The following is a 27,368-nucleotide window of genomic DNA, read 5'->3' as shown; positions in this document are numbered from 1 at the left end:
ATAAAGATTTGCAAAGGAGAAAAGCTCTGCAAACCAACCCATCTCCATGTGAGGAAATATAAACCACATTCCCTTAAAATAATGACCAGTTAATCACATCTTTGGGAAGGCTCAGTTCAATTTGCCTAGTGACACTGAGGCCTGTCCTGCTGCATGAAAGAATCCCCTAAAAAGAAAGAACCCGTCTGACAACATGAAGTAGTCTAGAAGATCTGAAAAAGCAAAATCTAAAAGAAAGAACTGATGTGAACCAATTCACTGACGTCATCAGTCTGGAACGATGACTGATGACCGATTAGCAATTTCTAAAGCTTTGAGCGAACCAACACGGAGCGGCTGGCCAACCAAAGTTACTCCAAGAGTTCCTCTACAACTCATCCAGGAGGTCACCTGCACCTGAAGCACCTCAGGCCTCATTTGGTTTGGTTTTGAGTTTCAAGTTTTAAAAGCATTTTAGGATTTTCATGTGGACAGACAGAAAGGTCAACAAAAGAAAGTTCCATTTAAATGACTCAAGACACCCAGAAAAGAAGAACAAAACAAGCAAAAGAAAAGAGTGGACTTATATTTGATGACCTTTAGAGGTTAATATCAAGATTTAACTAAAATATGGAAAAGAATGTGAGCTGAAGCTCTTTTTGTTTTCAAGGCAGAGTATCGAATGTCTCTGATTTTCATGGTCATGTTGGTCACTTTAAAATCTAAACTGACCCATGTGACCTTCAGGCTGAATATTAAGAGTTAATTACCTGATCTATTCTGACCACTAAAAAGGAAAATTTTCAGTGGTCATTTGTTGAATATCTAAAAATGCAAGGGATTGGTCACAGCTTCTCATAAATTTAAATCCAAATTGAGGAGCACATATTATTTCAGCTGTGTGTGTCAGTAAACTGCTCTTTGAACAGAAAGTTTACCTTCACAAAATTTTACCAACATACCTAATTAATCCATTGCTAGTAATTAATGTATTAACTAGGTATGTTAGCTATTATTACTGTAAAAATATAAATACAAAAGGGAGTAAATTTATATTGCATGTCACATATTTGTGTGACATGCAATATGTCACACAAATATGTGTCTGAAAAAGACGGATTAGGGCGTTTCTTTATAGGAACCAAGACCCTCTGGACTGTTACAATGCATCTTTTTAAATCTCCGTCTTTCTAACAGATGCTGCAGATCTTCTATAAATCTGTTGCAGTGGTTACACGCTTGTCCCGTCATCTTTTTAACAACAGAATGTTTTTCTTCAGCCAGAGGCTTCTTTAGAGCCGCTGTGACACAAACCGCTACAGGAGATCTCTCCTGCCCACAGCGAACTGCGTCTACAACAGCCTTAGATAACATGGGTTACAACAACATTTAACTTCCCTTTGAGATTAATGAAGTATTTTTGAACTGAGCTGCACGGCGCAACCTGAGTGAGCTAACCATTAAACCTCTCCAAACAAGCCCCACAACATTTCCTCTCCCCTTAGATCGCTACTGCAACAGCATGTTACCGTGCATTTTAATTAAACTGTGCAGGCAGAGGCCGGGAGCTGCTGCCTGCTGCCGAGCCTTCAGGGATGGAGGGATGCTAAAAGAGGATCCAGACCGTGTCATCCTGCCGCCGTAGCCACGCCTACCGCACTGCAGATCAAAAACAGCCCAGTACGTCGCTCTAACCGGCCGTAATACACCGCTTTCATCGCCCCAACTGGGTCTAAATCCAACATCCTCTCGTTGCGACTCAGCTGCCTTCCGTATTTACACGTAAATCCGCGGTTAAAGGTGCGGGGAAAAGCGGCGTTTTGCCCCCCCGGCCCCCGCTGTCTGTCTCGAAACTTGAACACGTTAGCTTACTTCACCGAGCCAGCCTCGGACTTTCTCCAACAAAAATATTAGGCGCTGTGAGCAGCCAAAAAGCACCGTGTCACCTCTCTGTTTGGCACACACAGCCAAACGGTGGCGTATAGACATCAGCAGCCCGTGTTTTCTGAGCAGAAGAGCCGCGACCACTCGACTTTTTTTCCGCCTGACTACAGTGAAAACACTCCATTATCATGTTATATCGTGTGTCATCGTCCGCGACGGCGGCGGCCGTGACCAGAAACAGGACTTTTTTTTTTAAAAGGACACAACGAACCGGGAACGTCTCATAAAACCAAACAGGGAGTTTGGAAAGAAGAAAAAAAAAACAGGTAATATAATAACAGAGAGGTTGGTTACCAGACGGAGCGTCCTGTTCAGCTGGTCCTGGGAGCTGCATTCATTCAGAGTGGGCTTCTGTTTCCTGACAGCGCCGCTGACTGTGCTGCAGTTCCCCTCCTCAGCAGCCTATCACACTCCTCTGTGTGGCTCAGAGTAGGATTGTGGGATATCAGGACAGCCAGGGCATTATGTTTGGCACCACCACCAACTATTTGCCCACACTCTCTCCTTTTTTTGGCAGCCGAGTTTCCATTAAATGGTGCCACATGTGTAGGGAAAGTGTTTTTGAGGGTTGAGCCGGCTGAGAAACTTTCACAAATGCCCCCTTCCAGCAACAAACAGCTTTTGGGGGAGGCAGTGAAATGACATGGGGGGGGGGGGGGAACTAATTAGAAGCCATTACAATGCATAAATATCAAGATTAGATTTTTCAAAAAGGGCCAGTCTACATTGTTAGGGCGAATTCACACCAGTCCTGTTTAATCTGCTTTATTCATTTGCCTAGAAAGTCCAGTTCGCTTGGGGAAGAGTGAATGCGCGATTGAACAAAGCGAACTCTGGTCGCCTTAAAGACCTCGATCTCCGTTTGGTTGAAGTGAACTCTGGTGCAGTTCAGATGCATATGTGAATACCAAGTGGACCAGAGACCACTCCAAAAGCAGGAAGTAGATTATCACACAGAGCATTCTGGGTAAATACAACCTAAGCAAAGTCTTAGGTTGCTTAGGTTGTAATAATCCATTTCAGCGCTAGCAGAAGAAATGGATTGTGGTCGAGAAACCCTACCACTGCTAAAATCTGACGCTACTCCTTTTTTTTTTATTTTGAAAAGGAGGAAGTTGAGCTCATGTCCTCTTCTGAGCTTTTCGTGTCGTTTCATTGAATAGTTCTCGGTGCAGCTCTATCACAGGGGAGGAGGGGAACAGGTATTTGAAAGAGTTTGGTTCATTTGACACTGCAGTGTGAAAGAGAACTGCACCAGCTGAAGGTGTAATAAACGTTGCCATTTTGGTCCCCAATCGAACCGAGTCCACTCTTAGCAACCAGAGTCCATCCTCCAAGATGACGATGTTCGCCCTGACAGTGCGGGGTCTGGTAGACGCCTCTTTCAAAAAACATTTCAATCGTAAACATTCAAAGACATCTCTGACCCTTCTATCCTTCTTTATATCAGAAATGCACTTCCTTCATAGATTCTTCGGTTAAATATCAAATTTGACACACTACTACTGTGACATGAGCAGTTTAAAATAAGTCTGGAGAGAATGCTACGTCCCTAGAGCGAATGTGCACAAAGGTATAACAGCAGCTTAAGGCACATGTTTGTTAAATTAATGTACTGCTAAACTGCCAACATGCCCTGTTTCTTCACACTGCAATTGTCCAATCCAATAAAAAAAAAGCACCAAACAAGACTCAATAACAGAATGAGCTGCTTGGTTTTGGCAGATAGGAATTGGCAAGTTTTTCATGGGCGCAACCCACATATTCGGCTCTGCTGCTCAACCCACAAAACACAAATGTGGCCCCATTTAAGGGGAAATAAACAGGTTTCCCAACGGTAAAGAATTTATTGCCGAGGAGCATTGGTGCAATAAAGAAATAATCAAAACAAACACACATTTAACTAATTTTTCTTGCTAACTATGGAGACGCAGAGCAGCCTAATTTATGGCATGGGGTCTGCTGCTTCTGTGCACAAAGACAGCTCCAGTCATGTCTATTTAGGGAAATGTGATTGGGTTAGACTGATTTATGTGTGGAATGTAACAGGTAATTTCTACAGTCAGTTATATCACTGGAGTTGAGCATTATGAAGTAGCAGAGAAGAAATACACAAGCCTGAACCTTCTTCCCATTTTTTTCACATTATAACCACAGACGCTGTTGTTTCCACGCCCCGTCTGTTGCGCTTCTTGCTCTTCATGATGCCGTTTGTTCTCAACTATTCTCTACCAAACCTCAGACCATCACAGAACAGCTGGATTTTTTGCTCAGATTAAATTACACACAGGTGAAATCCATTTACTAATTAGGTGGCTACTGAAGGGAACTGGTTGCACTGGGTTTTATTTAGGAGTATAAAGATCAAGGGGGCTAAACACAAATGTTCCCTATAGTGTTCAGATATTTATTTACATGAATCAAAAAATCTTGAGCATTGATTTGTTTTCTTGTGGCATTTTTTAAAAAATGTTTTTTTTTTTTTTTACAAGAATCTAAAAACTGAGAATTTACCAATGCAGCTTAAATACAATATAATACTCTATGCTAAATCCAACTTTAGGGGGTTTATTTATTTTGAAATACAAAAATGTCCTTTAAAGTTTGACATAAAATATGTAACAATGGGATTTTTCTCATTTTTCATCAATGTGATTTACTTTTTAACCTGCCCGCACATTGGTATTCAAAATATATATATATATATATATATATATATATATATATATATTTAAACTTTAACCCTTTAAAGTACCAGCTTAACAACTAAAGTATTGGTAGATTTACAGTACATAAACTGTAATCGCAGAGCATTCAAATACGCGTTAGTGGCACTAGAATGCTAAAGGGACACAAATGTTCAAAATTGAAAAGAAACAAAAACATAAAAATTCACCCTCCAAGTATACAGCTTGATCACATGTTTGCACCAACATAGTTAAAGTTATGCAAACATGAAATAAAACAACAATTGTTAAGGGACCGAGGGTAGTTAGCCGTATTTATCTCACAACGTGAGGTGGTTGGCGCATAAGCATGTCTGTAGGAGGAAATAAACATCTGCTGCTCTCTGTTTCGTATGACCATGTTTGTGTGGACGTAAAATCACAGCAGCGAGTTTTAATTAGAGTGTGGGCTGCTTCTTCTGAGGATTTTCGGGTCTCGCCTCCCGCCACGCGGCGGGAGCCCGCTCACTCTTCTGACTTCTCCTTCATCTAATTGCTTTCATGCGCTGCAGATTATGCAGACACACCAGCAGCCGTGATCAGCACAGCTTAAGATATTTCACAGATGCAAATTCCTTGAACAGTGACAGGGACCCGGGTTTGCTTTGCCGAAAGGCTTAGTGTAATAACAAACGCAGCGAAGCCACGATTCTGCAGCCTCTTATTATGTGTAGCAGGGCTGGAGCAGCCAGCTCAACCACAACAACGAAGTTTCAGATTGTACACAGAGGAAAAAAACATAGAAGTTATAGGTGTACTAAGAGCAAGTTTAGCTGCTTAACCAGGTATGAAGGCAGAATTTCATGTCTGGAGCTGCTGTAGCTTCAACAATAAGTGCAATATTCTTTCGTTCAGACAGGAGATACCTGTGGGAGGCTGTCGACATGATGCCAGACTGTGTAATAACTGACTGAGCTTTCATCCTATAATACAATGTGATACACCTATTAGCCACTTTAAGGCTGGGAGTATGTAAGTGCTTTGAAAAGTATTCATACCTTGTGACTTAAGACAATTATCACAAAATATATTATACCAAACTTTTATGCTATAAACCAACACAAAATAGTGGAAAACTGTAATATAAAGAGACACAAGACATTAAAAATTTATTCCACTAATAAAAATTGGATTATTTTGATGTGTTTGTTTTCTGTCCCCTTTGTCATGATGCCCCAAAATAAAATCCAGCATACAAATTGACTTGCAAACCCACACTGCGCTATAAACTAGATAAAACTAGGAAGCTTTACGCAAACTAGCAGAAGATGGGTTCAAAACGGGGTGCCAATACTTGCGTATGATACAGTCTGCCAGCTATCAGGTAACGTACACCAGCAACCTAATTTAATCAACCAGATTAAATTCGCTTGCCTCACCTTCAATCTCAGTTTCATCTTCCTACATTTGATTTACTCACAAGATAGTTTGAGCCTCTGAGCAACAAAACCCACTTCACTGGAACTTTCCCTTTAAATTTCATGACATTTGCAACATCTGAAGGAAGCAAAATCAGAAATCTTCTTAAAAAAAAGAAGAAAAAAAGAATTTTCTTTCAACTGAGAAAAAAATTGATCTACCTGCTTTGTCAGAAATGTTTCAGTTTATCAAAGTTATTTTAACTTTGTGAGCCAGAAACACTGGGGGAAAAAAATTGCCTTGGGGAAGATAATGTTGGGTCAAAATGTTGAAGCAGAACATTACTCGCTGTCACATGAGCTTAAAATAAAAAAGCAACATAAAAGCAGACGCTGGTTGCTGCATTACAAACAAAACATTACACCAAGTTCAGCCAAAAACAGGGTGACATAAGACACCTGTAACCCAATGATGTGTCTATTTGCTAACATACGAGACTCTGTGAACCGTGATTCAGCCATAACTAACAGCAGCAAATTTATCATGGCTAACAAATTAATTTAATTTATTAAATGTTAATTATATCCGGCCATGCTTGCTCTCTACCTCAGAAGTAAAAGCTGTCAGCTGGACATCTCAAATTTTCTCATTTAATCACAAGTTCAGATTACATATCAGTTTGTAGCGTTCCACTCTAATTAAATGCCTTCATTTTTTCCCCCTGTAATTAATTAATGTTAATGTCTTAACCCTAAAAGCATATTTAAATGTCAATATGCTTTAGCTCCAGAGTCATCTCACAATATAAATTAAATTTAAATATCTTGATTTAATTTGACTGAAACTGTTTGCATGAACATCTATGAGTTTTACTATCACAGATTTAGTTGAAAAGGATTTTCTTCTCAGCTGAAGCAAGAAGAAGGAAATCAAAGAGACTGCTAGTGCTAATCTAAAACTAAAACAAATGCCAAGGTTTATAATTGCAATTTTTATGTTTTACTTTCTTCTTTGGTTAAAAATAATAATAATAATAATCGTACGCTTTCAGGCAGCTTTTTTTTTTTTTTGCTAATGCGACTTTCACTCCCAAATATCTTGCTAAAGTAAATTCTTGCAAGGTGATAAATCATCTAATGAAACTTTAATTAGGCTGACAACTGGACAAATCGCTGATAGCCGAAGAGAAATGTTTGCCAGGTGCTGGGCTACATTTCTACTCTGAGATTGTGTCTTCTTCCTGTTGGGCGTCTCTCTCTGTGAGATAAGTGTGCGTGGACGTTTATGACGCGTCCCGGCCTGCAGGACAGAGCTTGGTCAGCAGAATGATTAATTCCACACGAGACAGACAGCATGTGATCTCTGGACTCTCCTTAGCTTATGCGGTTGCTTATGTCTTCACTTTTTTCTGCTGCGCACAAAAGGCAGAAGTCATCTGTGCCACGCAACGCTTACCCCAAGAGTTTTGAAACCTCGTATTTTCCAAGAAAATATACATGGTGCCCTGGTTAAAGATTTATTAAACAAGCATGTTCAGCAGATAAATCAATTCTAATTTGTTAGATATACGAGGTATTTGGCTGAGAAAGACATTTTTACTCTTTAGTTTCTGTAAACTTGTGGAAATGGGCAACGATGGGTAACCTTATGAACCTCATTAGGGTAATCTAATTTCCACAGCAGCGGACATGAGCCTTCAGCTGGCACCTGGTCAAAACAGAATTATATGGAAGCGGGTTTCTGACAGTGTCAAACAAATAACCCGTATGATCTAATTTTGAGGAACAGAAATATGCAGGCCAGCATTTCCTGCTCGTCCCTGGAGACTCTGTGAGTGCTATTCCAACTGTATGTTCAAATAAATCCTAACACAAAATAATACTAGACGGCTCTCGCACGCAGAGCTGCGGCCTTAAAGAAAAATGTCAATGCATTTATATTTGTTAGTTCTGTTTTCCAGCTGTCAATTCAACACTAATAGTTAGGACTGATTTGTTTTGCTGCCACTCTGAAGTCTTCTGGCCTCACTTCCCAGTAAAAGACCATTTATCCCCCACCGTCCAGCTTCCAACAGGCTGCGGGTCAGCCCACATGCAGGAGAAATTAGAGCCTTATTTCAGTGCCTCTAACTGGGCCAAAGCTCCCAAATCAACCCCCAACCTCGACAACGGCGTCATCCAATCATACCTCACATTAGACGAGTCTTTCTAGCATTTCTTCCCTTTTGCCCAAAGCGAAGGTCACATTCAGAGCTGCAGATGAACTCAGATTAGTTACAGACACTCCCTTCTCACGTTCAACAGATAGGAGGCATATCTTATCAGGAGCAATCACAAATCTGCAGTGCACTTGTAACCTTTGGAAGATGAAAGGTCATTATTTTCTAATTTACAATAAAATGGATCAATACAAGCATTTAGGGTAGAAATTATTAATCGAACTGATCATGATTGATCAGATTAATCGACTATTGAGATAATCAACTAATTTAGCAATCAATTAATCATTAACTGACGTATACAGACCCCGATAAAAAAGAAAAACCACTTAATTGCTTTCCAGGTGATAAAATGTTTATTTTCTTATTCATAAAAAGTAATTTAATTATTTGCTTATTTGCAAATCTAAATCTTTTTTAATATTGTGCAATAAAAGCTAACGTGGTTAAACAAAAAAAAATCTCCAGTGCCAATTTTTAAAATCCGATTAATCATCGAAATAATCGATAGAATAATTGATTACAAAAATAGTCAATAGTTGCAGCCCAACAAGCCTTCTTTATTAGCAAAGTTTGTATAAATTATGATATGAATCAAGTATCTCGATCTAAACATGAAAATAAAAGATGCGTGGTAATGTGAGATTATGAGCTACTACCGTCCAGTTTTGTTGAAAAGACAAATAAATAAATGCTACTGTGTTCAGTTTAACCAACGTAAAAATGTGATTTAAACAGAAAATATAAAAAGTTATATGAAGATGTTTACTGGTGTTTGTGTGAATGGGGTTGAATCTCAAATAAGAGTAGCACTACTTCAACATATTCTTACTCAAGTAAAGGTAAAAAGTAGCAAAAATTACTCAAGTAAGAGTAAAAAAGTATTTGATAAAAACATCTACTAAAATACTGATCAAATATTCTCATCAAACCAACAGGAAATGAGTGAAAATTTGAATTATTCAACAATTGCTGCACAATATCCCATCAAAGAGCGGAAATTAAACTCCGCCTCTCGCCTGTAATCGCCGAGATGCTCTCACTCACCGGCGCTTTACAGCTGCAGCTTTACTGGGATGAATCGGCTCAGCGCCGCGTTCAAGTGATCCAACAACGGCAGGAGATAAGAATCCTTCCAACAAGCTTATCAGTTCACTCAGCGAGATTGAGTCATAGACGTTTATCTGCTCAGGCCGACCGAGACAACAGGAACCGGAGACAATGACCAGAGACAACGACCAGAACCGAGCGGCTTCATTTGGCTTTTAGCGAGCAGAATAAATATTACATGTATTTAAACATCGGAGGAAGCAAGGAGACGAGAAAGGAGAGAAATAAAACATGTGGGATACCAGGAAGGAATGAAAAAATAAAGACAGGAAGGAAAGACAAAGAAAGAAAAAAAATGTAAGGGGAAAGGAAGGAAGGAAGGAAGGAAGGAAGGAAGGAAGGAAGGAAGGAAGGAAGGAAGGAAGGAAGGAAGGAAGGAAGGAAGGAAGGAAGGAAGGAAGGAAGGAAGGAAGGAAGGAAGGAAGGAAGGAAGGAAGGAAGGAAGGAAGGAAGGAAGGAAGGAAGGAAGGAAGGAAAGAAATTGAATGAATGAATGTTAGGAAGGAAAGAAATTGAATGAATGAATGTTAGGAAGGAAAGAAATTGAATGAATGAATGTTAGGAAGGAAAGAAAGAAATTGAATGAATGAATGTTAGGAAGGAAGGAAAAACAGAAAGAAAAGGAAGACAAAAGGAAAGAAGGAAAGGAATGGAGGAAGGAAAGAAGGTAGGAAAGAAATGAAGGAAAGAAGAAAGGGCAAAAATGAAGAATGGAAGAAAAGAAGGAGAAAGGAAGGAAGGAGGCAGGAAGAAAAGAAGAAAGTTAGAAAGGAAATGATGGAAGAAAGAAGGAAATGACAGAGGGAAAGAAGCAAAAAAGAAAAAGAAGAAAAGAAAGGAAGGAAAAAGATGGGAAGAAGGAATGAGAAAAAAGGAAGGAATGAAGAAAAAAGAAAAGTAGGAAAAGAAGTACAGAAAGAATGAAGAAAGAAATGAAGGAAGGAAACAAGAAAGAAACAAAGGACAGAGGAAAGGAAGACACTGAAGGAAGGGAAAAATGAGGGAAGGAAAGAAATGAATGACAGAAAAAAGGAGGGAGGAAAAGAAGGAATGAAATGAGGGAAGGAAGAATAGAAGAAAGGACAGAAAGAAGAGAGTTGGAATATAAAGATGAAAAAATAAGTAAAGAAAGGATGAAGGATGGAAGAAAGGACCTGAGGAAGAGAAGAAAGGATGCAAGGGAAGAAAAAAGGAAACAAAGGATATAAAGAGAAGAAATACAGAAAGAGGGAAATAAGGACAGACTGACAAGAAAAAGGAAAGAAAAACAGAGTAAAAGGAAAGACAAGAAACAAAATGAAGCGGAGGGATGGAGGGAAGAATAAGACAAGAAAGGAGAGAGGGAGAAGGAGGAAAGGAAGGATCAACTATTTATACAATATATCTCAAATCTCAGACTTTTCCATTCTCTGTTTTTAAATGAATGAAACTGAATTAAAGGTCAGAGGAGACATGTAGCCACTTCTTTCCTTATTTATCCAAAAATAAATGAAAAGATTCCACATTTAAGGAATTAAAGACGAGACTTTGACATTCCAGATGCCAGAAAGGAGAATTTCTCTCAACATAACGATACTTAAACAGGATTTAAAAAGGTCAGTATGTATCTACATGCATTTCATTCAATCTAATTGGATCATATTTGGCATGCTTTGCTTTCTGCAGCCAGCATTTAGTGAATCAGTCCTGTAAGTCACACCCCTAACGAGCAGCAGCAGCAATACGAGCCTCTTTTCCTGGAAAATATCTGGTCCATTGATCAGGAACTAACCTGAAGGTGCCGCAATTACATCAATTTCCAAGGCAGATATTAAGAAACAAATGAATGAATCTTTCTCGCAATGAAATTAAAAACTCTTCTTTTCCTTTTTTAAAAAGGAAACATTCCTTTTCCTTTTTTAAAAAGGAAACACCTTTTTTAAACATCGGAGGAAGCAAGGAGACGAGAAAGGAGAGAAATAAAACATGTGGGATACCAGGAAGGAATGAAAAAATAAAGACAGGAAGGAAAGACAAAGAAAGAAGTAAAAAGGTAAGGGGAAAGGAAGGAAGAAATTAAATGAATGAATGTTAGGAAGGAAGGAAGAAATTAAATGAATGAATGTTAGGAAGGAAGGAAGGAAGGAAGGAAGGAAGGAAGGAAGGAAGGAAGGAAGGAAGGAAGGAAGGAAGGAAGGAAGGAAGGAAGGAAGGAAGGAAGGAAGGAAGGAAGGAAGGAAGGAAGGAAGGAAGGAAGGAAGGAAGGAAGGAAGGAAGGAAGGAAGGAAGGAAGGAAGGAAGGAAGGAAGGAAGGAAGGAAGGAAGGAAGGAAGGAAGGAAGGAAGGAAGGAAGGAAGGAAGGAAGGAAGGAAGGAAGGAAGGAAGGAAGGAAGGAAGGAAGGTGCGCGGCTGTCGTCCAGTATACCAGCTTAGTTTGGGTCCAGTTTGGTTTTGCAGCGGAGCTTGATAACAAATGTTTTGTTTACAGCAGAAACTTTTCTCTCTCTTCCCCATCTCTGCTCCAAGTTCTGAGGAGATTTTTAAAAGATAATTTAATAAATAAATGGAAAATTAAATAACTGGACATGCATGAAGTGCAAATCGTCTTACCCAAAGTAAAACATCCAATCGAAATGCAGGTTTAGCAAAATATTAAAGGAGTTAAAAGATGATCTCCAGCAGACCTACAAACATCAAACTGTGATGTTTTTTATTACCTGGCTGGTCCTATAGATGTATGCTTCATTCCACTTTCAGTCTGAATTTGGGAATTCCCGGCTGCTCAACCATAATTACAGCCTTCCTGTGTTGCATTGGCCCAGCTTGGAAAAACCAGGACCAGAAACATGGTCACCCGCAACATCTTTCACGTTAAAAAAGCAAGAATGACATATTCACTGCCAAGGAATAACCTTACAAAATGGCACCTTTTCTGTTTTAATGTGCAGAGCAGCATTACTAGAAGTTTAACTCTGTCTATATGCAGAAAAGACAACATTTTGTACCTTTTTGTTTTCAGAGAGCACCAATCTACAATGAAGTATTAGGGCCATCTTAAGAAAAGCAATCAAAAAATAAAAATACAAGAATAAATTTGTTCAAGGATAAAGTCAATATTACAAGAATAAATTCAAAATATCAGGAGAATAAAGTCAGAATATTATGTCTATTCTTCTAATACTACAACTTCCTTCTTGTACAACTTTATTCTCGTAATTTTATGACTTTATTCTCGTAGTTTTATTATTTCTATATTATTGGCGTGGTCCTAATACTCCATCGTAAACGTCTTTAAAAGGGTCAATCCAATCGTTTTCCTGCTAGAACAATGAGGGATGAGTCTGGCTTTGCTTTCTAAAAATTAAACTGAAACTTTGGGGTTTCATAGTCCAAAAATAGTTTAAGCATCTTTGTCTTAACTTTGCTACATCTGCTTGTTTATATCGCGGCAGAGATAAATCTAAAACCTCATTTTATGACGTTAGCTCTTATTAAATTAACCAAAACATAGTCAGAAAAGCAACAGTGCTTCGTAGAAATGTAGAGGAAAACCGACATGTAGAGCTAGGCAATAAATCAATAAGAATATATAATGCAATAGACACATGATCAATGTCAGTAGATAATAGCTTATTCAGTCATTTCACTGAACTCTGATCCAGAACCGCACAGCATTCTGGGGGATGTAGGCAGAGGAAAGGCTTTAGCTGCTCAGCCTCACAGGCAGCTAAGCAACTCAGATGGCATCAACTAACTTACTCTTTCTTTGGTTACCTAGCAACTCACTCCCTCACTCTTTGGTTACCTAGCAACAACCTGCTGAGTAACTGATACAGCAGCAGCAGTTTAAGGTTTTGCCACAAAGCTGATTAAAAATAAAAACCAACGGCATGGAGTGAAGTACAACAGCTCAAGAGGAAATTGTGAATAAAAGAGGAAAGGTCATGTCACTACTTTGGCAGAATTTCAGGTATTTAAAACAAAAACCTAAACAATAATCATCGATATAGACTGATGCACTACAAAAACAGAAAATCTTACCAAGTGTTTTTGGTTTAGTTCCTACTGAAAACGTCTGAGTGCTCTTGAAATAAGACAAAAACTAACTTACAGAAAACTTTTCAGCAAGATATAGGAGCTTGTTTTAAGTCAGTAATTCCTTAATATTATTTTTAAAAAGTACCATATCAAATGTCAGATGATTTCACCCAAAACAAGACATTTTTACCATATTATACAATAGTATGCTTTAATAACATACAATATCCAACCAGAGGACCAATAGAATGGTTTAGATCTAGACATTTATGGGTTTGAATGGCCCAGTCAAAGTCTAGACCTAAATATGTGCCAAGCCTTGATGCAAACTGTAAAAAACAAAGAAATGGCATCCTTTCCACCATCTAACCCAGCAAACATTCCTCTCCCTCACAGGGAATCTCCATGAGAAACATTTTGCACATTAACTCTGCACAGTAATTCACAATCTATAGTTAGCAGTTCAAGGTTGTACAAAACATCTCGAAACTAATCAAGTGAGACATGAACTGAGGACAAGACATTCTCCTGATTAGCTGGATGGAGCAAACATGCGTCTTGTTTATGATACAGCCAAGAAGTCAGACAGTTATCTCCAGCTATGAATTTTTTTAACTCATATCAATGCAGCGAGCACAGGCAAGCAGAAGAGATTACGTTTATTATTTATGTGAATCCTCAGGACAAATGTCTGTCCTGCTCACATGTGGACTCATTGGTACATTTATTGAACTTTGGAAGCTGGCAGAGTAAAGTCTTTGCATAAGTCTATCTGTAACCTAGCATACAAGGAGCTGACTTTACATGGCCAATTTCCTGATAGACTACAAATGCTAACCGTTAGCAGCTACCATTGGTCTGTGCAAAGAGGTAAGACTGCACATGCTGTCGCCAACCAGGGAACATTTCAAGTCTCACGGACTTTGGCCCAGTTTTATCTCCTCGATTCTCCACATTCTCTATCGTGATTCAACCTCGTTGACCTGGTGAAACTGTTTTTGACTGAGAAACAAACAATCGGCCTGAAACTTCAGACTCTTTGAAAGAGGATAGTAAAGATACTTTCCAGAGTACAGTGCTAGAAGACAAATTTGCCCACTTTTCTTCTGGTTTTGTCACACTAATGTTTCAAATTTTAAATAGAAATGACAAATTAAATACGTTTTAGAATGACGATTTTATTAGTTTTGGAGAGAAAAAAAACTATCAACTGACCTTCTTCTTAGGCTTAACTGGTAAAGAGTTTTCTACAAAACAGTGAAGTAATTTTCACCCACTCTTCTTCGAGAAGTGTTTAATACCATCCCGAAGGGGCATTTTTTGAACATAAACAGACTATTTAAAGTCATTGGGGTCCCAAAGCCATTAAAATTGCTTCCTAAACTTTTCCAGTGTGACTGGGGCATGAAATTGGCCTTTAAGTCTACTTCCTGTTGCCAGACAGGTCCTACTTTCTCACATAGGGACAGTTGTTGTTGGTTAATAACTGAGATTATTATTTGAAAACTGCGTTTTGTAATCATTCGAATTTGTTTGTAAGAATAACAGAAAAGAAATGGTCACACTGCGATCGAGCACACCCAAAGCGAGTTAGACTGATTTTCTAAAAAGGTCTGGCCTTCAAAATGAAGAACCTTCCCTTCTCTGATCCATTTACATTTCTATTCTTAGTCAACTTCAAAAAGGAAACCCACGCTGTGACAACTTCCCATTTCCGAACTGGCTGCATGTGCCCAGCACAGATTTTTATTTAAATCAGGTGACAGTGTGTGAGTGTATCAATGAAGCCAAGGTTAAGTGCTTTCTCAGCAGTTATAAAAAGAAGAGAGTTAAGAAACCTCCTTAGAGAAGAAAGCAGCTGATAAAGGCGAATGGACGTGACAATCAGCACTTTTAAGGAGACTGCAACGTGTCATGGACTTTAATAGTCCAGGGATTTGCTTGGTTTTTTTATCACAGTCAGCACATTTCATACTTTTAATTAGCAATTAAACTATCTTCTTCAGATTCAGATGTGCTGCTGCCAAAACAAGTGTAGTTTTAACTACTAAAAAATATCTAGAGTCATTAAATGCTAAATAAGAAGTGATCACTTTTTATAAATAAAAAGTGACGGTTACCTCACACATGCTCAGTGTTGACTGACAAGAGACGTTAACGTGTTTTTAACTGATGTCTGGATTGCGTGACGTTTTGCGTGAAACATTTGTGAATGAACACTTGCTCTCACCGTTTCACATTCCGTGCCACCAGGAAAACAGCAGTCCCGTCACGGTGCGTGGGGAAAGCCCGGCGGTTTGCAGCGGGAGGACAAACACGAATCCACATGTTAATAACTATGATCCACAATGCTGTCTTAACCGTTTATGCGAAACGGAAACTCGGAACTCAACACTTTACCTGAGTCTTGAGAGGGACAAGAAGCTAAATCCCCCTGATCCTAAACAAGCAGCTGTCACACAGCGGCGTCACCGACCAGAGGGAACGGGAATCCCGGTGTGGGGCTCGACCGAGTCGAGGTGCAAAGGACCGGACACCTGTAAGCGCACAGTTTTGGTAAACCTCCCACAAAGCAGGATCGAGTTAACCCCGCCCCTCCCGCTTGAAACGCCGGACCTTGTAAACACCCACGTTAGCAACGGACTCTTACGTCATGTTCCGCGCAGTGCCCCCTGCTGGCGGCCGGCAGCAGTGTGCTTGATGTGGAGCCGAATGGCACATGACCACTAGGGGGCCGCATCAGGATGGAGCCACACTTTAAGTTTGGAAACTAAGATAAGCTTAAAGATAAATATTTGAAAGTTTCCTGTGAATATTTATCTCACTTAGCCTCAATTTCTGTTCTACTTACATCACCGTAACAGTTATTTCATAGACATAGATTAGCAGAATTTATTGTTGCTCAACTGTACATTTAAAATGAGTAAAATTTAAACCTGATTACAGAAACCGTTTTTTAATTTGAAGGATATTTTGTCATTTAATATTAGCTCAATTTTTGCCAAACAATTGGAAAGAAGTCATAAAGCTGGTGCCTTGTAAATGTGTTCATTTACAAGGCTTTAATTTTTTTAATTAAAGCCAATAAGAAATCATAGTTTAGCAGTTCTTTGTATGTTTTCATGCAATATTTACACAGAATATTTTAAAAAGAAGGAAATCAATTACTTTTATAGGTAATTTAATGTTTGATATCTTCAGACTATGTGTTTTATATTTCTAGGTTGGATACCAACCTGTCAGTTTTATCGTATTTCTGGAAAGATAAAATAAAATAAATATTTTTATCAATTTTTTCAGTTTTCCTACAGAGCACTTCTTGCACATGTATTAAAAAGTTCCATTTTCACTCATTTGCTCCGTCTGTAAAAATCTGGAAACATTGATGTTTATAGATTTCTTCTGATTAATGCTCCTTTGCCTGCGATATAGATTTATTTGTTGGAAAATCTGGGAAACAATCTAGCATTTTTCTAACCTTCTCACAATTATGTATGGTTTTATGTTGGTGTATCACATAAAAATCCCAATAAAATACAATAAAGTTTGTGGTTATGTGATAAAATATTATCACCTTTTTAAACTAATGGGTTAAGTCTTTTTTTAGTTGGCAAATGTGATTTTAGCAACAACAAAAAAATCACCTTTTTTTTCAAAAAAATTAAATAAGCAAAAAAAAAACCCAAAACAAAACAAACTAACAAAAAAAAAAAAACACTTTTGGCAAAGCATGACTTAGGCCAATCTTTTTTAAGAAAGGTGATGATACTTTTAGAAAGCTTAGATACTTTTGTTAAATTTCAGAACTAATACTCTTAATCTGAATGGTGGAATCATTTGCTCAAATTGTGCTCTAATAGATGTTTCTATGGGATATTTTATTAGTCATATCCATGATCAATCTTCACTTTTTTTTAGAAGCCAAAAAATATGTCCGCTCATTTTATTTAACGCCCCCATCTTAAAGGGTTTTTGATCTAATAAAATATGTTTTAGTTCCCTTGTTTCAATTTTGCTTGCATTTCTGGATGCAGTTCAGAACACTACCTTCAAATCACAATGGCTCTCAGATGTCCTTCTTAGGTCATTCTTTGATTTACCTCTCCAGCACTACCTTTGTTTATAACACAATGATAGCAGCTATTTAGCAACAGTTTTAGCCAAGTCCTCAGCTTCCAATGAGATTTTCTGCCCTTCTGAGTGTTTTTATAGTAGTGTGTAACCTCCAGAGTGGAGGTCGACAGATCTGACTCAAACCAAAAAAACACAAATGATATAAAAGAAAACATATGAACCCTTTCTCAACTTGTAAAAAGATTCAATCCCTCAGGAATGAGGGAATGCTCCTTTTATAGACATAAGCTGTTGTCAGCTAACTGTCTTACAGTAGCTGTAAAGTGTTCTTAGGTATCTTTTCTTGGTCTTCTCACCAAAAAAAAGAAGAAAAGATCCAAACAGAAATATATACATTTCACAAAAACAAAAAGATGTTACTATGAACATTTGACACCAAAAAGAAAAACCTGCATATTTTAATTTAAAAAAATGCTGATTTTTGTTAATATTTAATGCTTTGTAAACAACTTAAATTATTCAGCTGAACAATTAACGGAGCAGGACCTCCTCTTAAGTGCCATCAGTGGCTAACTGATATATTAGGACATTTTTACTATGTTTGGTTACCAACCATTTGAATCAGCAGACAGTTTGCTGATCTGTTTGTTTCTGCTAAAGATAACAAAAAACTATTACTTCTTCTACACAGAAAGTACCATCATGAAGGAAGACTGTATATGGATTGTGCTTGATAATTCAGCTCCAAAGTTTACATTTTAAAAAGCCTGTTGCCAATTAACCACAAGTTCCAGTTATGTAACAGCAATCACAAAACAAGGCCTATATTATAATTATATATATATATATATATAAGTTTTTATGTACGTTTTTGGTAAATAAATGGTAGGAGGTGTAACTCATCTGTAAAAACAAAGATTTGCTAATTTAAAGGGACTCCAAGTGGACTCAGCAAAAGCATACTTTAGCATGTAGCCTACAGAACAGTTAGCATGCCAGCATATTTGGAGTAGCATTATGTGTCGTGAATACCACAAAAACAAGCTGTTATATGAAAACCTGTGTCGTTAGCATAGCAAGATGCTAACTTTTGTTGCTATGTTTACTACACATGAGATATGACACTTTTTTATAGCTTTGTGATTCTCTCACGATAAGTTAGCATAGCAACATCGGTTCAAGGAACTACAAAACAAGTAATAGCTGTACTTTACAAAACTATAAAGGTTCAAAAATATACTTATTCTCTACAGCTAGCATATGAGTTAGCATCACTAGCTGAGAGATCTGTCTTAAACAAATGTGACAGGGTGAAAATAAATTTTTTTGGCATTTGTCCAAACTAGTAGCAACATTTTTAGCTGATTTAAATGGTTGAAATATGATCTATTCCATACGATCCCACTTTCATAAAATCATGCTAAACCTTAAATGAATCACGGTAGACCAAAGAACTTATATTCACTCTAATATCATACAAGGACCCAACAGAGGTGTTACAGTCAGATTTATTCAACCAAGTATGTTTCATGTAAACAAGTGTGCACAAAAGGAAGACCTTGTCATGAAGGTCTCAACGCTAAACCAAACGTCTACCTGAGATTAGTTCAATTCACCAATTCACGTGTAATTCACAGAACAATGCAGAGAAACAAATCTAGACTATTTCAGTTTTCTGTGGCACATGTTGATGCTACAATACAACATGTTGGACAGCAGTTATCAGAGACAGATTTGGTAATCTTACAAGCTACGATGTCGGCCCTAAATGACTCTTCAAATAGAATTTTCTTCACTTTTTTTCCCGCACTTTCATATTATTTTTTACAAAGCTCTACTAAAACTCCTTTAAAGTCTGTAATATTGCTCTTGCTACATTGAAAAAATAGAAAAGTTTAATTTGAACATTGAGAAGGGGATTTAGTTTTAAAGGGGACCTATTATGCAAAATTCACATATTGCATGTTTTTATACTTCCATTTGGGTCTCAGTTAAATCTGAAAACAGCCCAAGCACTAAAAAAACACTCATCTGTTTTTTGGCAATAAGTTAATGTTTTTTTGTTGACTGAAAAATTTGTTGTTTCCAAAGGCTCCTGAATCAACGGACACTGCGTGGTTACCTAGCAACCCCAGCAGAGCCCAGCCCCGTTACCTAGCAACCCAAGTGAAACTCCTGGACAGCTGGTTTTACATCTGCATGTGCTTGAAAAGACAAGTGTTTTGTTCTCGACTGACCATCCAGAAAAGATGTTTGTATAATGTTCAAAGACGGTTGTAGAATTATGTATCTGTTTGTAGCCATTTTCACACGCAAGTGTAAAGTTGAGCTTGGGACGGGCTATTTTGGATTTAAAGTGACAAGAAGCCCTAAAACAGCTCATTCTGAAAGAAGATAAAAATAGTCCGAACTGAGCAGACTAAAATCTTATTATCTAAGAAGGATTTTGTGCAAAAATGTAGCTTAGCCCATGGACCTATCCTACCTGTTCAAGGAAGCATAATAGGTCACCTTTAATAAAGAGTGTTGCCCTCTAGTGTTCATGGCTATGTTTCAATAGTCCTTAGGAGTTAAGTATTTGTTTTTCATTTCCATTTCCTCTGTAGCCATCACATATTCATTACGGACTGCAGAAGAAAGTACAAATCAAACAACAACACCATAGAGACATTAGGGAGGCTCGTAAGCTGAAAAAGAAACACCTAGGGTTCTGTCGCTGAAGTGCTGGGTGTCACTGAATCGTCCCCTCCCTGAGCTCCTTCCTCTCTCGCAGGTGTTGCATCTATTTCTGCTGCCCGATCTGCCGAAGAAGATGTGTGCGTGTCGGAGGCGTCGAAGGACTCGCCCCCGAGGTCAGTCAGTTTGATGTAGCCCTTGCTGTTTGAGCGCTCCAGTCGAGGGCAGCTGAAACGCCTCACTCTGTCACTTTGACGTCCCCCAGACACAGACAAGCTGCAGCGCCGGGCGAGCCTCGGCTGATCCGCCAAGGAGTTCAGCGACGTATTTGAGCCCGTTGCCGTGGAAACAGGCTGCGGAGGAAACAGCTGGGTCCAATGTGGATGAGGCCGAGAATGCGGCGCCCCCTGTTGATTACCTGTCTCTGTGCTCATGTCCTCCTGGCTCTGATGAAGAGGTGGGGGGTCAGTCGCCGCTGCATCCATCTCAACACAATGACTGTTGCTACTGCTGCTATGTCCTTCCTCCTTAATGTTCTCGGCTGCAGCCTCAATAATAACCTCTTCCTCCGAGCGCCCCTCTGCCTCCTCCACCTCACAGTTATTGAGTTTGATCACTGGTAGCGTGAAAGCATTCACAGAGGACGTGACGATAGAGGTGGTCTCCCACTGCCGAGGCTGCGGGGCCTGCTCGCTACTATTGCTGTAGTCTTTGTAGATGCTGTAGACGGTGTCCGTAAAGCTCTGCACATCTCTGGAAAAACTCCGCGGCCTGCTGGCTAGTGAGGAGCGTCTAAGCATCTCGTTGGTGTCCAACTCCCCCTTCAACTGGAGTCCGGTGGAAGGCCAGGAGCTGCGTGTGAGTGCCCCACTCGCCGGGAATGACGCAGACGGACCCTCGGCGCTTCTGGATTGAGTGTAGTTCACCAAACCGTTCAGAGGCGAGTACTCCTTCGAGCGTATGTTATGCAGATCAATTACTGTGGAGTAGATATCTCTCAGGTTAATGATTTTGGTTTTCTTGTCTCGGTTTTCATGGAGGACAGCATTGGCACAGATGAAGAGGAAAATACCGATTCCCATTACCAGCGGTCCGAAGACTTTCAGGTTGTCTGAGTAAAGGTAATTATCCAGGAAGTCACAGAGGATGCCACAGTGAGGAGAGGGGTCGGGGTTGCTGCTGTTGGAATGGCTCTGGTTTGACACGTTGGTCTGCCTTGAGGAATGCTTGACATGTGTTGAGTTAGATGGTGTGGTTCTGGAGTAGCTCATCTTGTGGAAGGCACCATTTCTGCGGCGCTCCTGGTACTCCTGCTGACTCTGACTGGGCCAGTAACCCAGAACGGCCATGGAGATCCCAACCATGAGGATTACAACGCCAACGGCAGCCACCAAACCAGCCGGCGAGCAGAGATTGAGCTTTCCTTTCACCACCACCACATCGTTCTTCTTCTTCTTCTTGGATTTCCGTTTCCGCTTATTTTCAGCTCGGTTTTTGGAGCGGAGGGAATCCTGCCGCCTGTTCATACGCAGCAGCCCACCGGTGGCAATCATGGTGGCGACTGGACAGTAGCCTCGTCACTCAGTCTATGAGGACACAAAACAGAACAGTCAGCTAATATCTGAGAGAGTAAATCATTTTATAGACTCCAAAAAAGGTACATTTCAACATTTTTAGTTGTTTGCCTCTAAAAATTTAGAGACCCGTTTGTCATGACAGTAAAATACAAGATAGATAATCCTCCATCTAATACCCAAGCTACTATTGTGACCAACATAAATGTACCACTCCCAGTCAGAAACAACCAATCAGAGCCATGAGGAAGTGCTGTCAGTCATCCTCATGTACTTGCTGCTTAACATATGGTTCCAAGAAAACTTTGCCACCATTGGTGGCTATGCTAACTAGCCTGAGCATTCATGACACGTTCTACTGTTGGGAAGACATAGTAGCCTAACAGAGAGCAAGAGAAGGTTGTGAGCATGATTGGCAGCACTAAGACCCTCCTCCTGGCTCTAATTGGTTGTTTTTGACCAAGACGTGTATTTTTGCAGTTTGTACTTGGAGCACTGGGAGAAGACAGATGAGCTCCATCCATCCATCCATCCATCCATCCATGTTTTCCAGTTTTTGATATTAGCCATAAGGACGGCTACTTGGGGAGGGGGATCTGAAAATTTCAGGTAATTTATTGCATTTTGATAGGAGAAAGGAGTATAAGTATAACTTTTTTATAGTCCAAGTAAGGAAATTTGCCTTGCAGCTATAGCAAAAACATAAAAATATACAATCACAAACAAAATTACTTCCTGTCTGAAACTATGGAAATCTAAAAGGTTGGCGGAGTCACAAATTCAAACCAAACAGAACATAAAGATGTTTCAAACTCAGACCATTATATTTTACTATAAATGAAGCTTACAAAAGGAAATAAACCTGGAAATCCAATTATGTGGCTTTGTTAATTAACATCCTAGGGGATGAGGTAGAAAATCTATTAATGGCTACAACAGAAAAAGAGCAAACATGCTTCATTTTCCTGTATGCATGCGGTGAGAGCGCGGGGGAATCGACGTCTAACAGAACCAGTCTGAGCCAGACAAACCCATAGACAGAGACAGAACCCTGTGACTCCCCGACTCCAGCATGTCATCATTTGACATTTTCTTTTCATAAATACCACGCTGGCTCTAAAATGCAATCACAAATTATCTGTCATATTTCATAAGAAAAAGCTGGCTCAGAACCACAATCAATGGAAATAGGTTATAGTAAAGAATCCTTAGAACACCATGTACAGACCGATTCAGTAAATTAGAATGTTAATGAAAAGCCCATTTATTTTAAGAGCTTTATTATAAAGGTTAAATGATGCCTGATTTTCCACTTACAGCTTCTTCAGAAGGTACTTTTAATTTGACAAATGATTCATTGGGATATTTATTCGAATGTATTAAACATGGCTGCATGATCACATGAAAAATAATTGTGGAATCTCTGCATTTTTATTGTTGTGTCTCGCAAAATTTGATGCCATTAAAACTTCAATGTTTCTAATTAGGATGATCATGATGTTGGGATGTTTTTCTTCAGAAGGGATAAAGAAACGGATTGATTTGTTGATGGGACAAACTAAATGCAGGACAGACCTGGAATAAAACCAGATTTGAGACTGAGGAACAGGTTCACCTTTCAGCAGGACGTCAACCTTAAACATACAACTAGATGTATGAAGGCCTTGTTTAGATCACAACAATACTTTTCTTCTAATTAGACAAAGCTTGAGCTTTTTCAACAACAAATTAGTAAACTTTCAGTCTCAAGGTTTGCAAGTCAGTGTCGACATGCCTTACCAGATCTGTAGATGTAACTACAGCAAAAGATAGTTACACAAAGTAGTGATACAAGAGGAATATGTAAAAATCTATAGTAAAATGAAATTACGTACGATTTCCTTCCTTTTCACAAATAATGCATAATTTTATGTTGGTCCAGCCAGATTAAAGCCTAATGAAACACGTTTCAGCTTGTGGTTGCAAAGAAACGCAAAGTACAAACAGAATGAATAGTTTTGCAAATCACTGAAATCCATCAAAATTCTGCATCAAGAGGTAAACTAATGAGCAACAATTAGGTATTTGGGGCAAAATTGTCCTTTTACTGGTAGGAAATAGAAGCAGGTTGAGATAATACGACAATGTGTGAGCATGTAAAGAGGGAATATGTTGCCAATGGGGCAAAGTGACCCAGAGCCCCATTCAAACCCTGAAAACACAACATTAATAAAACAGTGAAGGACTCTGTTTTACTAGCAGTTGTTTAGCAGTTATGTAACAGAGCAGCTGCTGCTTCATTTTTTTTTTTTTTAACAAAAAAAGAATAAGAATAATGAAAACACTACATAAAAATCAGCATCACCTTACTTTTGTATTTTGTAGACAGGAATCTTACTTTTCAACATCAAACAGTTCTTAAAGCTTGTAGCAAATTCAGTTTTGATAGACGGACGGCGTGTAGATTAAGATCCCAGCACTGCAGTGTCAGCATCCATTATGGTGAACATTGTCACATGTCAGCTTAGTACACATCACCCTGCTATTGAGTTATTCTGCAAAGTAAGAAACATGCAGCGCGTGACAAGTAAGGAACAAGTTTTTGACAGGAACCCTTTAAAGTGAGTCAAATTTTAAAGAAGTATCGAAAAGTTAAAAATGAGCTGATTATAAAAACATGAAATTCTTCAATAATTATTAAAATGCCCCGTCATGCATTACACTAGATGGACTATGTAGTAGTTCTAAATAACTAGCAAAAAAAATTATCAACCTATTAATAATAAATTGGCCCAACTGACCATTTTTCTATTAGGTAAATAATGCAAAACAGTTGACTGGTAACACAAAACCCATTTCATTAAACATTAAGTCACTGCATAGTTTTGCTCACAACAAAATTCCTGATTAGTCATGAAAGAAATTATTGTTACCTCATATTTTAATAACACTTCTTGGCTCATTTTGAGTAAGATTGCTGATAGATCTGAAACATAGTTCATCCTCAAGTAAGTAAAGACATATTTTTTCCTTTTATTGGTGAAAATAAACACTTAAATTCACTAGATTTTACCATTTTAGCATCTCCAACCCTCTAAAAACTGATGTTTTGGAGTCAAAAACTCCAACTCTTTAGGATAATTTTTAGACTGACTGTATAAAAAAACTACACTATTCTAAAACGGAGGTGTGTAAAGTACTCAGAAGATCAAGTGTGTTACATTTGGAAACAATAAAAAATAGCTGCTGACTCAGTCCCACCTACAGAAAACTGCAGCGGAAATACGGAAACATCAACTTAATCATCTATCCATGACCACCTCATCATCTGTAATCATAATAAATCTCAGGAGCAAAAAATAGAACATCATTGCTTACTCTAGATAAAAAAATACAACAAAAATGTGCGGCGGTTTGCTTCAGAAGAAAAAAAAATAGATGTGAAATTGACAAAAATAGCTTCTTTTCCCCCTGTAAAGGGCGATGTGCAGTTTTATCCTGCCCTGCATCAGAAATTGTGCAACAAGTAGAAAATATGCTGCTTCCTCACAATGACCCTCTGGAAACGTATAGGTGCAATTCGAGTCCACAGTGTATGTCTAAAAATACAAAGATGTAGGAAAAAGCATGATGATAAACACCTAGGCTGACAGGAGGGAATAAGAAGTGCGGTATCAGGATGTGACAGTGTAATGTGTCCAGACAGGAAGCCAGCAGGCATGTTCTCTGCACCTCACTCCCGACTCTCCTCTCTCCCACCAAATCTCCCCCGTTGACCCTCTCCTTCCTGCTTTCAGATCCATCAACCGGCACAGCTGCACTCCGAGATGACAGCGCCCTTCACGATCGGTACATCACGAAGAAAAATAGAAACCATTACTCGCTTGTTTACGCACCAGCCCAGTTATGTAACGTATTCATTTTACGGTTTTGTTTTCATATTTATGATTAATGACGAAGCTGGACAGAAAGCTCGCCGTGTTGCATTGATGGAGACGGGAATTTTATAGAAAACGTTGAGATCATTAAAGAATAATTAATTGAGTTTAGTCCAGTATTCCCATTTTGGCCATGCTGGTTGAAGTTTGATTTAAATAATTGTGCCAATATTTGTTTTCTCAAAAAGCTTTTGTTCAAACAAATTTTTAAGGGGCAACAACTCAAAACTAAACTTTCATCAAGTGTTAAGAGTCAGAAAACATAAAATTAATAAAAGTTTGACACATAACTTATTATTATTTAAAACAGTCTTTTCTGACACAAAAACATTTGGAGTAGGGCTGAAACAATTAATTGAATTTATTATGATGTATCTATAAAAATAATTGTCAACTAATTTAGTACACAGACTGAAAAAAGGTAATTTATTGAAAGAATAACATTCTCAAAGCAGTAATTTAAACATAGTATTTGTCAAGTGAAAGATAAAAGAAGATGCAAATGGACCCAAAAGATAAAATGAAATTGATAGAAAAGCTCAACTGTTGTCTGTTTTGCACTCCTAGGTTCATTCACACCAGCACGGTTTAGTCCACTTTAACTGAACTCTAGTTTGTCTAGAAAGTCTGGTTTGTTTAGGGAGGTGTGAATGCTCAATCGAACTATGATGCAGACCAAAAATGCAAAAATCTAGGTCTCGATCTGGTTGAAATGAACTCTGGTACGGTTTGAATGCATATGTGAACCTTAAGCGGACCAGAGATCGCTCCAAAAGAAGCAAGCGGACTACACACAGGGCATTCTGGGTAAATGCAACCAAAACAAACAAGAATATATCGATAATGGGAGAAATGGCTCGTGGTCTTTGGTCAAAGACAAAAGAGAAATCTACAAATTCTAAAATCTGACGCGACAATTTCTTTTTAATTTTTTATATTTTTTTGCTGCTCTGTTTTTGTTTACATTTTGTGAAGAGAAAAACTGTCTTCTTCTGATGTTTTTTGTTGCTTTCTTCAAAAGAAAGTGGTGCAAAGTCACTACAGGTGAACAGGTTTTTTAATTTGGTTCGTTTGACACAGTACAGTGTGAACGCAAACAGCACCAGCTAAAAATGTAACAAATGTTGCAATTTTGGTTCCCAATCAAATAGAGTCTACTGGACTATCAGGTGTGAAAACAGCCTGAAATAACTTGGTACTTGTTGCATGCTGTGAGTAAAAGTGAGAAAGCCTGCAAACTGCTTATTCTGAAACAGAAAGACCCCCAGGGATGAGGATACCAGAGTCTGGAAAATAATTCTAAAGTTTCAATGTTAACCTAAAACGAGGTGCTGATATTATGCCATTATTCGTTTATCTGTAAATCCCATACAATCAAGAAAAAAATTCAAGAGGACAACAAAAAGTCTGTAAATTATGCAAAAATGCCAGAAAGCACAAAAGCAAAACTATTTGATATTGTGGTAATACCATCACTTTCTTTAAAAGGCAAAGTTTTAGTTTTTTTTATAGCAACATATCACGATAATTGAGAAAATATTGCAAATAAGACAAAGTGTTTCCATATCTGAACTGTACTGGTGGATGGAAACAACACCCACTTTAATCTAATGATCCTCTAAATGTTTGTGCTGCACAGGCTGGTCACTCACAACAAGACTCTTTCCAGATAACCACAGTGACAACGTTCAGGTTGTTTCCAAAGAAAAATGTTGGATGTTTGGCATGAATCACAATTTCCAACCATAAATGATTCACTCTTACAACAGCAGCA

At 38.6% G+C, this 27,368-nt stretch overlaps 2 protein-coding genes across 16 annotated transcripts in view; both read right to left on the bottom strand.

Moving 5' to 3' along the window:
• The window catches only part of epb41l3b (erythrocyte membrane protein band 4.1-like 3b), a 67,427-nt gene extending 51,443 nt beyond the window's left edge, over positions 1–15,984 (bottom strand). For 7 of the 13 annotated variants that reach the window (XM_081598681.1, XM_081598683.1, XM_081598680.1 and 4 more), the window contains exon 1: positions 2,218–2,360. The gene's annotated coding sequence lies outside the window, so the exon portion shown is untranslated. Of the gene's footprint in view, positions 1–2,217; positions 2,362–15,583; positions 15,730–15,753 lie in introns of those variants that run through there. The other 6 variants (XM_081598687.1, XM_081598674.1, XM_081598679.1 and 3 more) reach the window with 3 other exon arrangements.
• A 2,933-nt stretch (positions 15,985–18,917) lies between these two features.
• The window catches only part of LOC103479736 (transmembrane protein 200A), a 33,339-nt gene continuing 24,888 nt past the window's right edge, over positions 18,918–27,368 (bottom strand). For all 3 annotated transcript variants that reach the window (XM_081598472.1, XM_081598473.1, XM_008434346.3), the window contains one exon: positions 18,918–21,689. In XM_081598472.1, the coding sequence (XP_081454598.1) occupies positions 20,130–21,656 (1,527 nt within the window). In that variant the 5' untranslated portion in view covers positions 21,657–21,689 and the 3' untranslated portion in view covers positions 18,918–20,129. The remainder of the gene's footprint in view (positions 21,690–27,368) is intronic.

This window comes from Poecilia reticulata, chromosome 17, assembly GCF_904066995.2.
Source record: "Poecilia reticulata chromosome 17, P_reticulata-male-v2, whole genome shotgun sequence".
NCBI classification, from domain to species: domain Eukaryota; kingdom Metazoa; phylum Chordata; class Actinopteri; order Cyprinodontiformes; family Poeciliidae; genus Poecilia; species Poecilia reticulata.
Note: the sequence above shows the minus strand (reverse complement) of the source record. Positions and strands in the feature narration are given on the sequence as shown.